At 38.2% G+C, this 12,914-nt stretch overlaps 1 protein-coding gene across 5 annotated transcripts in view; it reads left to right on the forward strand.

Moving 5' to 3' along the window:
* The window catches only part of tm2d1.L (TM2 domain containing 1 L homeolog), a 92,357-nt gene that overhangs the window by 6,581 nt on the left and 72,862 nt on the right, over positions 1-12,914 (forward strand). For all 5 annotated transcript variants that reach the window (XM_018258264.2, XM_041590403.1, XM_018258262.2 and 2 more), the window contains exons 2-4: positions 2,414-2,737; positions 3,638-3,711; positions 5,623-5,731. In XM_018258264.2, the coding sequence (XP_018113753.1) occupies positions 2,622-2,737; positions 3,638-3,711; positions 5,623-5,731 (299 nt within the window). In that variant the 5' untranslated portion in view covers positions 2,414-2,621. The remainder of the gene's footprint in view (positions 1-2,413; positions 2,738-3,637; positions 3,712-5,622; positions 5,732-12,914) is intronic.

The raw sequence follows: 12,914 nt of genomic DNA on the forward strand, positions 1-12,914 counted from the left end.
TTAAAGGAACAGTAATGTCAAAAAATAAGTGTTTTAAAGTAATGAAAATATAATGCAGTGTTGCCCTGCACTGGTAAAACTGCTGTGTTTGCTTCAGAAACACTACTGTAGTTTATATAAATAATTTGGTGTGTAGCAATGGGGGCAGCCATTTAAAGGAGAAAAGGCTCAGGTTACACAGCAGATAGCAAATAATCTCTGTCTGTCTAATGGTGTTATCTGTTATCCATTAGTTAACCTGTGCCATATAGCCATTTTTCAATTTCCGCCATTGCAACACAGTAGCTTGTTTATAGGAACTATAGTAGTGTTTCTGAAGCAAACAGATCAGTTTTACCAGTGCAAGGCAACAGTACATAATATTTTCATTACTTTAAAACTTAGATTTTTTGGTGTTACTGTTCCTTTAAGTATAAAAATACCATACACAAATATAAAGTATAGAATAGGTATGATACAGATTAAGATCTTAGTGTCAAGGAGACAAAAGGATGGAGGTCCCTGTCCTGTAGAGTTTACAGCAGAGCCCAGATTTCACATTTCCCAGGGGCATCCTGTCAAAGTGGTGTTAAATCGGTGTTCTATTGTATAAATACACTTTTGTTGTGTATATGTGTGTATATACTGAATAAAGTACCCCCTTTTGTAAAATATAGGGATATTATAAGTTACCGAGGAGTTTCATGACCATATAAAAACACGAGGCCGAAGGTAACTTCTAATATCCTCATATTTTACAACTGGAGGTACTTTATTTGTTATAATACACAAGTTTCGGTGAGTCATGTGACAGAAATGACATCAGAACTCACCGTTTATAACAGATGACATCAGAACTCACCGTTTATAAGGATATAATTTACAAGATATTCATGGCTTTTGTGTATTATATAGTGAATAAAGTACCCCCTCTTGTAAAATATAAGGATATTATAAGTTACCGAGGAGTTTCATGACCATATAAAAGTACGAGGACGAAGGCCGATTGTTTTTATACAGGTCAGGAAACTCCGAGGTAACTTCTAATATCCTCATATTTTGCAACTGGGGGTACTTTATTTATTATAATACCCAAGTTTCGGTGAGTCATGTGACAGAAATGACATCAGAACTCACCGTTTATAACTGATGACATCAGAACTCACCGTTTATAAGGATATAATTTACAGGATATTCATGGCTTTTGTGTATTATATGTATATATATTGAGAAAGGCCCTAAAGTGGCCCAAAATGTTGGATGTACAGATGCACATGATAAAAGCAATTTGATTTATTATGAATTGGAGTGTGGGTCCTTGTGAAGATTTCTATAAGGCTTTTCGACCTTGCACGGTGTTAGCTCCTCGCCAAGGGTGAACCACATACAAAACAAAAGTCACCAGCGCTCCTTGAATATACAAGTCCATTTGTATTGATGCAGCATCCAAAAATACATGGGACGTTTCAAACATAATATATATATTTTTGACACATATATATATTATGTTTTAGAAAAGGACATGCATCCAGAAATGTTGCAGGTGGAGTCCCAGGAATTCCAGAGGAGTTTACGTTTAGTGTGTTTACTGCTCTATCCCACTGTCGGCTTCGGTATTTACATTCCACAAATGTCACTGCATAGACAATTTTGTGTGCCACAGAACTCAGTAGAGTCTGCTTCACCTGTTCCTTTAGATGTGTGGATCACTGTGTAGGAGCATCATGTAATGTACTACTATACTGATTTTATAATATCTTTTTATTTGAGTATAGTGCCAGAGACAGTGTACAATATGTATACAGTAGCTCCTCTACACTCCCTGCTGCTGCTGTCCAAATGATCACAATATAAGGGCTGCACTGACTTAAAGGAAAAGTAACGTAAAAAAATAAGAGTGTTTTAAAGTAATGAAAATATAATGCAGTGTTGTCCTGCACTGGTAAAACTGTTGTGTTTGCTTAAGAAACACTACTATTGTTTATATAAATAAGCTGCTGTGGAGCCACGGGGCAGCCATTCAAAGGAGAAAAGGCTCAGGTTACACATCAGATAGCAGATAAGCTCTGTCTGTCTAATGGTGTTATCTGTTATCCATTAGTTAACCTGAGCCATATAGCTGTTTTTCAATTTCCACCATTGCTCCATAGCAGCTTGTTTATATGAACTATAGTAGTGTTTCTGAACTATAGTAGCATTTCTGAAGCAAACAGATCAGTTTTACCAGTGCAGGGCAACACTACATGACATTTTCATTATTTTAAAACACTTTCATTTTTTGGTGTTACTGTTCCTTTAATATAAACATCCAGCAATTCGCTTAATTTCTAAAGCAAATGATATAGTTTCATGCTTCTGTTCATTTTAGTCACAGTTTATGCATTTACATATTGTAGATGCGCTGCATTCATAGTTCTAAATATATTTTTTTCAGTGATAGGAATCGTGCACGTTCAATTCTGTTCACAAAAAAATGCATGAAACAAAGCTAGCTACTGGTGGACCGTAAATTCTACTACTAGATTGGTCGGACCGGAAATTCTGTATTGCCACACTCAAGATGGCGTCTAGGAAATGATACCAAAGAGGAACATATGACCACGGTTGGAACGTGAACTTCCCTTAAACCTGCCTCTTCCAAGATGGCGCTTCCCAGACCTGTATGGGCAGTAACGGGAGTTTTATGGTGGGTCTGTGCCTTTCACTATGTATCGGGTGATGACGGGATCGTCAAATGCGATGAGCTTCGTTTGGGACAATATCCTTCGCAAAAGGGCGCTGTAGTAGTGGTTGTCAAGTCGACGGAGATTTGTTTGTCAGTATATATGTATAACAGGGTACTGATAGAATCCCTATTCAGTTTCAGCACTAGTGTAGATAGCACGGACTGATATATAGAAAAGTTATACTGTTATTTATTCCTTTTAAAAGTTATTCAACTAGGTTATTACTTGTGACCGTGCTTATAAAGAATTGTATCCATCTGGCAAATAGTAGGTGCTGGTCTGGTCTATATACAAGTGCCAGTGATGTGAGGCAATAAAGACTAGGTGATACAGTGTAATGGGAGAGATGGCAAATTATATTTGTATTGTGCTCAAGGTTTTAGTATCATGTTGCTGGGGCCGCCATTAGAAATCACTTGGCCCCATACAACAACATTTTCGGGGGCCCCCAAGCCCCACCCCAGATCCCGCCCACTCTACACCACAGTTAAATAAAACTCTCTCTCTACCCTATAAGTTAAAGAAAAAAATATTGGTGCCAGGCCCCCCTTACAAGTTAAAAAAAAATTGGGGCCCCAAAGAATATTTTTAAAAAAAACATTGACGCCAGGGCTCCCCCTTACTTCGGAAGGACGGCGCGGCTTCGGCGCTGTAAAGAGGGGCTCGGCTCTTTCGCAAAGTTCAGCACTGCCGGGCCCCCCTTTATGCCCAGGCCCAATGCACTCGTACCCCCTGTGCCCCCCTGATGGCGGCCCTGTCATGTCGTCTTTGGCATTTTCAGTACCTTATCATGCCTTTTAATAAATCGGTTGAATTGCATATTTCAGATTTGAATTTATGAGCTAACTATTTTTCATATAATTTCGTGCTGGGCTGACCTCTTTGGTATGGTAGCTATCTTGTCTTTTCTACTGCTCCTTAATTCATTGAACATTTATATGTGCAGATCCCGAAATAAATCCTGTCACACAGGAGCCAGTAAATTGTTCAAACTACACTGCTGATGGTAAGTACACAGTCATGTATACTGAATGATAAATGTTGATTTCTTTATGTATTCTCAAATCAGGCCTATTAAAAAAAAAAAAAATTGTTGTGTTGCAATTGTTATACATGTATGGGATCTATTCTATCTAAAATCCTTGGGGCCTGTTTTTTCCAGATGAGAGATCCTATGTACCCTATGTAGCCTGAAGCTTCCACAGGAGTTTCCCAAACTGTCGGATTAAGGACACAAAAAATTAACATGTTTTAAAGTAGTTAATGAAAGCTAACATTGTGTAACTTATTATGACTAAGGCATTCCTATTAATCATTAGGAGAATATCAACAATAACTTTGAACACATGATTGTACAGATCTGGGAAAGGTTATTTGATGGTCTGAGACTTTATGTACTGCACTCATGGTTTAACAGCTTTTATGTGAAATCGCTGGCGGAGGAGACTTGTGGGCATATTTATTAAAGGGGTGTTCACCTTTATATATTATAGAATGGATAATGTTAAGTAACTTTTTAACTGGTCTTTATTTTTTATAGTTTTTGAAATATTTGCTTTCTTCTGACTTTTTCCAGCTTTCAAATGGAGGTTACTGACCCCATCTAAAAAACAAAAAAAAAATGCTCTGTAAGGCTACAAATGCATTGTTAAATGGGTTGTTTACCTTCCAAACACTTTTTCAGTCGAGTTGCTTTCAGATTGTTCTCCAGAAATAAAGACTTTTTTTTAATTACTTTTCATTTTTTTATTTTTTTATTTTTGACATTTTTTTCCAAAATCTAAGTTTAAGGTTTAATGTTCCTGTCTCTGGTGTTTGAGTCTGACAGCTCAGTAATTCAGGTGCAGATTCAGAACGGTTACAATCTTGCAACATTTAGTTGATACATTTCACAGTAGCATCTCTGGGCTATTAGTAACTATTGTAACAGCTGCCTTTAATGAAACTCATGGCTTCTGCTCAGCAGGGAAAAAGATAAGAATTGTATCAACTAAATGTATCAATTTAGATTAGTTTACAGGATTGGTGAAACCCCCCCCCCCTCCTAAAAGTCTTTATTTCTGGCGATCTATCTGAAACCAACTGAACTGAAAAAAGTGTTGGAAAGTGAACAACCCCTTTAATGCTACTTTTTATTACTCCTCTTCTATTCTTATTCAAATCAGTGCATGGTTGCTAGGGTAATTTGGACCCTAGCAACCAGATGGGTGAAATTGCAAACTGGACAGCTGCTGAATAAAAAGCTAAATAACTCAAAAACCACAAATTATTGAAAAAGAAAGCCAACTGCAAATTGTCTCAGAATATCACTCAATACATCATACTAAAAGTTAACTCAACGATGAACATCCCCTTTAACATTGGAGAGAAACATCAACAGGGATGTTGCCCATAGCAATCAAATCAGTGATTTTGTTTTCTAGTTCGTGGGCGACTGAGCAAATCTAATCGCTGATTGGTTGCTATGGGCAACAATACCAGTGATGTTTGTCTCCAATGTTAATAAATGTGCCCTAGGTGTCCCTGGCCTACTAAAGGATGGCTGGTTGAGTGGGGACTATAACCTTTAATACAACGTTTGCTCTCCATGAAAAACTATACAGCAATCATTTATATTAAATTTATACATAAGGACCGTTAAAATCCATTTGCTTACAAATAGAACATATTCCGTGCACTGAATATGCTACTTACTTTCAAACCCGTCCTTGACACAGTTTAAGCTGCCTCATTTGGAAAGACATCTTTTTGTTTTTCTCTTACTTTTTTACCTCCATTAATCTATGATCTGTGCTCCTTGTTTTTTTTTTTTTTTTTAAAAAACTTTACTTTATAAACATGTTAGCTTTAAATACTAAAATAATAAAGTATAAAATACTATGCATATCTTTAACAGATTTAATTTTTGTTTTTGTAGCTCCTTGCTTTCCAGCACCTAACATTACTTGTAAAGTATATGGTGGTAATGTGACTACATTCACAGGGAAAGAAATAGGATTTTACAGACCTTTCCCATGCCGCAATGTGTAAGTAAACTTCTTACCTGGGAAAGAAATTTGATTTTTACATTTCTTAATATGTGTACCGTAGAATATTATTTTGAACCTTTTAAAATACAGCAGTGAGGCTTTGAGTGCAAATAACATAAGAATATATTGCACATAAAACATATTGTTGCTGTTTCTCTACCTGGTATAGCAGCCCTGTTTACTGAAGGTATTGACCCTGCTTAAAGGAACAGTAACACCAAAAAATGAAAGCGTTTTAAAGTAATTAACATATATATACTGTTAGCATGCGGTGTTAAAAGTTGTGTGTTTGCTTCAGAAAGACTATTATAGTTTATATAAACAAGCTGCTCTATAGCCACCGGGCATTACTTTAAAACTCAAATTTTTTGGTATTGTGCCCCCTTTACATGAAGACACATGTTTTGGCAGGCTGCAGCTTTAAATTAGGAAGATGAGGCTTAGCACACACATTTGGTATATTTATTTAGTCATGGCTGCAGTGCATAAAAAGTGGTACATCAGCACTGTGCCATGAAACAAAGTGTATTTATTTATTTTTTTACAAGTAGCGGACACATGAATTGCCATTGGTTCAACTACAAAGCTGATTGTATTTTTCTAAAAAAAATTGTGAAAGGTGTTCCTAAGCAATATGCTAAACATATTTGTACTAAGTTACTATGCACCACTGTGTCCTAGTAATGCTTTAAGGAACAGTTTGGTGTAAAAATAAAAGCTGGTTACATAGGCTGTGCAAAATAAAACATGTTTTCAATATATAGTCCTCCAAAATGTAATATATAAAGGCTGGAGTGACTAACAGATATCTAACAGAACAGAACACTGCAAATTAGGAAGTAGTGTTCTGGCTATTCTATAAAGAGTGTTGCAAATGTCGCTGCATTGCTTTTAATAGATGTTACACTAAAGCTGGGATGTCATCTGAAGAACTGGGAGTTCAACAGATTCGATTGTATCATATCATCAGATAAATATGATTTGGCCCTTAAAGGGGAACTATCGCGAAAATGAAAATTTAATATAAGCTTCAGCATACTGAAATAAGAAACGTTATAAATACAATCAATTAAATATTCTGTACTGATTCTAAAATAATCACGTTTATCTTCACTATTCCTCTCTCAGCATCTGTTTATCTTCATTCTCTCTTCATTCAGGAGTTGGGTGTCAGATAATCATTGACAGCTAGATCCAATATAGGGGCGCTTCGTTTGCCTAGAAGATATATTAGAGCTCACTCTATTAAAATCACCAGACATCATGTCTCTACATGCAGGATTTGTACAAGGCAGTTATTTTGTTAGATTTTGTACTAGAATCAGTTATTTGAATGAGCTCTAATACATCTGCTAGGAAAGGAATCCCCCCTATAAGATATGGATGTAACTGTCAATGAATATCTGACACCCAACTGCTGAATGAAGACAGAATGAGGAGAAACAGATGCTGAGAGAGGAATAGTGAACATAAACTTGATTAATTCAGAAACAATGCATATGCATATGTCACCAAACGAGCGGATCTCTCTCCGATATGCCCACCTTGAGGTGGGCAGTATCGGGCTGGTCCGATCGTGGGCCCTGGGGCCCAACGATTGGATCCTAACAAATGGGATAGGGCGGTCGGATCGCGGGACCGCATCAACGAACAGATGCGGCCGCGATCTGACGGGATTTTTAGTCCCATCCAAGTGTATCAAAGTAATTAAAATATTATGTACTGTCGCTTCAGAAGACTACAATAGTCAACTTATATATTAATTAAACCTGGCATATAGCTGTAGAATAGCTGTTAAATAGCTGTTAAATAGAATCCAAAATGAACTAACGTATTGTTCTTAGAAACAGAATTGATTCTGCCATATTCAGCATAGAAGCTCTTAAATCTGATTTGATTATTTTCAGTGCTTGTATTTAAAGCTGTTAGGAGTCAGAGTCGGTACATTACCTACAATTGACTCCAACTCCACAGGTCTGGTTTCTCTGATCAGTAGTGCAAAAGCAAATTATCTTACATCAAATATTTTTTTTATTGCTATTTTTATTATTATTGTTGGTATTAACCCTTTAAGTGCCACAGAACGTAGAATCTACGTTCTGTGGAAAAGTAACTTGAAATGCCACAGAACGTAGATTCTACGTTCTGCAGCACTTCCGGGTTGTGGAGCGGAGGAGCGGCTGTTAGAGCCGCTCGCTCCGTTCCGCTTCGATCCCCTGCCCCTAGGCAACGAGCAGAGCAGGGGATCGAGTGGCCCCTGGGGCGCGATCGCCCAGGGGCCCAAAAGCAGCAGCAGGCACGTGTTACTTACGTGTCCTGCTGCTGCAGCCTGCACTGCGCCGTTGATCTCCGCCCCCACAGCACAGGAACACGAGGATCGTCGCAGATGTCTTCCTGGGACCCCTCCACATCGTGTGCAACAGTCTTCAGCGACTTTTTCAGGTTAGTGCAACAATTACACACACAAACACACCAACACACACTTATTACAGTAATACACACTTAGATTCACACTTACACACACTTACACATACATTTTTGGGGATTGGGGGGGTCACTTACACTCACTGCACTTACACACATGTGCACACGCACACACGCGCACATAACATGTAATTTACCATTTGTATACACGCACACGCACATACATGGCATTGTGGCTTTTTTTTTTTTTTTCTTATCGCATCGTCTCTTTTTTTGGCTGAAAAAAATGTTTTATTGCCATTACGAATAGCGTATTCGCTAACCGTACTGTGCAATATCTTTTGTATGTTATTTCGGTGATTATATTGCAATTTTGGGTATTTTGGTGCATTTTTAGCCATTTTATTGAATTTTTAGCCATTTTATTGCATTTTCAGCTCTGCATATGTTGTGTTCACTTGTTTCTAGCCGTATAACCTGTTTGGCCCAGCTAAAATATTCAAACTGTGATTCTGATGGCCGATAACACTATTCTGGAAAAAAAACATTGATTTTTGTGGTTTTATTGGATTTTTTTTCATTTCACTCTTTACTGCCTTATTTTGTTTTGCCTTGTAAATTTTATCTACTATATATCCATTTGGGGGTCTCTGTGCGCCACATAGTTTGGTATATCTATGCATATTGGGCATCAAAGTGTTCCGTAGACCCCTGGCGTTCATATTTAGGATGTTTTATGCTGATACGTTACGAAATGTGGGGCATATAATGGGGTAAAATTCAAGCTTTGTGACGATTTTCAGAAATTTGATAAAAACCGTTATGTTCAGCATTGCTTTGCAGTTTGGCAGTTTGTAGTAGAAACACTTATTTACCCATATTGGATTCGTCAGAATGTGTACTTTCTGAAAATATATGGTTTTCTGGGGTCTCTGTACTGTTAGGGGGGTCTAATGTCGCATAATACACACACCGGGTGCTTATATTGCAGCAGCCAGAGCGTCAGCTGTGAAAATGTATATACACTATTGTCATTTGGTGGTCTCTGTGCGCCACATAGTTTGGTATATCTATGCATATTGAGCATCAAAGTGTTCAGTAGACCCCTGGCGTTCATATTTAGGATGTTTTATGCTGATACGTTACGAAATGTGGGGCATATAATGGGGTAAAATTCAAGCTTTCTGACGATTTTCAGAAATTTGATAAAAAACCGTTATGTTCAGCATTGCTTTGCAGTTTGGCAGTTTGTAGTAGAAACACTTATTTACCCATATTGGATTCGTCAGAATGTGTACTTTCTGAAAATATATGGTTTTCTGGGGTCTCTGTACTGTTAGGGGGGTCTAATGTTGCATAATACACACACCAGGCGCTTATATTGCAGCAGCCAGCGCGTCAGCTGTGAAAATGTATATACACTATTGTCATTTGGTGGTCTCTGTGCGCTACATAGTTTGGTATATCTATGCATATTGAGCATCAAAGTGTTCAGTAGACCTCTGGCGTTCATATTTAGGATGTTTTATGCTGATACGTTACAAAACGTGGAGCATATAATGGGGTAAAATTCAAGCTTTGTGACGATTTTCAGAAATTTGATAAAAACCGTTATGTTCAGCATTGCTTTGCAGTTTGGCAGTTTGTAGTAGAAACACTTATTTACCCATATTGGATTCGTCAGAATGTGTAATTTCTGAAAATATATGGTTTTCTGGGGTCTCTGTACTGTTAGGGGGGTCTAATATCGCATAATACACACACCAGGTGCTTATATTGCAGAAGCCAGCGCGTCAGCCGTGAAAATGTATATACACTATTGTCATTTGGGGGTCTCTGTGCGCCACATAGTTTGGTATATCTATGCATATTGGGCATCAAAGTGTTCAGTAGACCCCTGGCGTTCATATTTAGGATGTTTTATGCTGATACGTTACGAAACGTGGAGCATATAATGGGGTAAAATTCAAGCTTTGTGACGATTTTCAGAAATCTGATAAAAACCGTTATGTTCAGCATTGCTTTGCAGTTTGGCAGTTTGTAGTAGAAACACTTATTTACCCATATTGGATTCGTCAGAATGTGTACTTTCTGAAAATATCTGGTTTTCTGGGGTCTCTGTACTGTTAGGGGGGTCTAATGTCGCATAATACACACACCAGGTGCTTATATTGCAGCAGCCAGCGCGTCAGCCGGTGAAAATGTATATACACTATTGTCATTTGGGGGTCTCTGTGCGCCACATAGTTTGGTATATCTATGCATATTGGGCATCAAAGTGTTCAGTAGACCCCTGGCGTTCATATTTAGGATGTTTTATGCTGATACGTTACGAAACGTGGAGCATATAATGGGGTAAAATTCAAGCTTTGTGACGATTTTCAGAAATTTGATAAAAACCGTTATGTTCAGCATTGCTTTGCAGTTTGGCAGTTTGCAGTAGAAACACTTATTTACCCATATTGGATTCGTCAGAATGTGTACTTTCTGAAAATATATGGTTTTCTGGGGTCTCTGTACTGTTAGGGGGGTCTAATGTCGCATAATACACACACCAGGTGCTTATATTGCAGCAGCCAGCGCGTCAGCCGTGAAAATGTATATACACTATTGTCATTTGGGGGTCTCTGTGCGCCACATAGTTTGGTATATCTATGCATATTGGGCATCAAAGTGTTCAGTAGACCCCTGGCGTTCATATTTAGGATGTTTTATGCTGATACGTTACGAAACGTGGAGCATATAATGGGGTAAAATTCAAGCTTTGTGATGATTTTCAGAAATTTGATAAAAACCGTTATGTTCAGCATTGCTTTGCAGTTTGGCAGTTTGTAGTAGAAACACTTATTTACCCATATTGGATTCGTCAGAATGTGTACTTTCTGAAAATATATGGTTTTCTGGGGTCTCTGTACTGTTAGGGGGGTCTAATGTCGCATAATACACACACCAGGTGCTTATATTGCAGCAGCCAGCGCGTCAGCCGTGAAAATGTATATACAGTATTGTCATTTGGGGGTCTCTGTGCGCCACATAGTTTGGTATATCTATGCATATTGGGCATCAAAGTGTTCAGTAGACCGCTGGCGTTCATATTTAGGATGTTTTATGCTGATAAGTTACGAAATGTGGGGCATATAATGGGGTAAAATTCAAGCTTTGTGACGATTTTCAGAAATTTGATAAAAAACGTTATGTTCAGCATTGCTTTGCAGTTTGGCAGTTTGTAGTAGAAACACTTATTTACCCATATTGGATTCGTCAGAATGTGTACTTTCTGAAAATATATGGTTTTCTGGGGTCTCTGTACTGTTAGGTGGTCTAATGTCGCATAATACACACACCGGGTGGTTATATTGCAGCAGCCAGCGCGTCAGCCGTGAAAATGTCTATACATATTGTCATTTGGGGGTCTCTGTGCGCCACATAGTTTGGTATATCTATGCACATTGGGCATCAAACTATTTAGTAGACCCCTATGTTTATATTTAGGATGCTTTATGCTGGTAATGATACATGGACAATACGTTGCTGGAAAGTTGAAGCTTTGAGGCAATTTTCAGATATTTCACCAAAACCGCCAAATTTGGCAAAGCCTTGCGACTCAGTAGTTTGGAGCAGAAAGGCATGGGTACCCATTTTAGATTCTGTAGAATGTGTACTTTCCAAAAATGTATGGGTTTGGGGGGTAAACATATATTTCTGTGTTTTTACCCCACAAAAATGCAGACAATGTGCTGATTTTTCATTAGCTGACGTTACCCACAGGACAATTTGTATGTGCTAACTTCATTTTGGGGCCTCTAAATGCCATATACTTTGGTAAACCTATGCACAGTGGGCACCAAACTGTTTGGAGGACCCCTGGCAATCACAATTTGGGTGCTTTTTTGTGATACGTAATGATACATGGGTGATATGATGCTGGATAGTTGAAGCATTGAGGCAATTTTCAGATATTTCACCAAAACCGACAACTTTGGGAAAGCCTTGCGACTCAGTAGTTTGGAGCAATAAGGCATGGGTACCCATTTTAGATTCTGTAGAATGTGTACTTTCCAAAAATGTATGGGTTTGGGGGGTAAACATATATTTCTGTGTTTTTACCCCACAAAAAATGCAGTTAATGTGTTGATCTTTCATTAGCTGAAGTTACCCACAGGACTATTTGTATGCACTAACTTCATTTTGAGGCCTCTAAATGCCAGATACTTTGGTAAACCTATGAACAATGGCCACCAAACTGTTCGGAGGAACCCTGGCAATCATATTTAGGGTGCTTTTTCTTGGTGCATAACGATACATGGGTGATATGGTGCTGAGAAGTTGAAGCTTTGAGGCAATTTTCAGATATTTCACCAAAACCGACAATTGTGGGAAAGCCTTGCGACTCAGTAGTTTGGAGCAGAAAGGCATGGGTACCCATTTTAGATTTGGTAGAATGTGTACTTTCCAAAACTATATGGGTTTTGGGGGGCAAACATATATTTCTGTGTTTTTACCCCGCAAAAATGCAGTCAATGTGTTGATTTTTCATTAGCTGAAGTTACCCACAGAACTGTTTGTATGCGCTAACTTCATTTTGGGGCCTCTAAATGCCAGATACTTTGGTAAACTTATGAACAATGGCCACCAAAATGTTCAGAGGAACCCTGGCAATCATATTTAGGGTGCTTTTTCTTAGTACGTAATGATACATGGGTGATATGGTGCTGGGAAGTTGAAGCTTTGAGGCAATTTTCAGATATTTCACCAA

This window comes from Xenopus laevis, chromosome 4L (assembly GCF_017654675.1).
Source record: "Xenopus laevis strain J_2021 chromosome 4L, Xenopus_laevis_v10.1, whole genome shotgun sequence".
NCBI lineage: Eukaryota > Metazoa > Chordata > Amphibia > Anura > Pipidae > Xenopus > Xenopus laevis.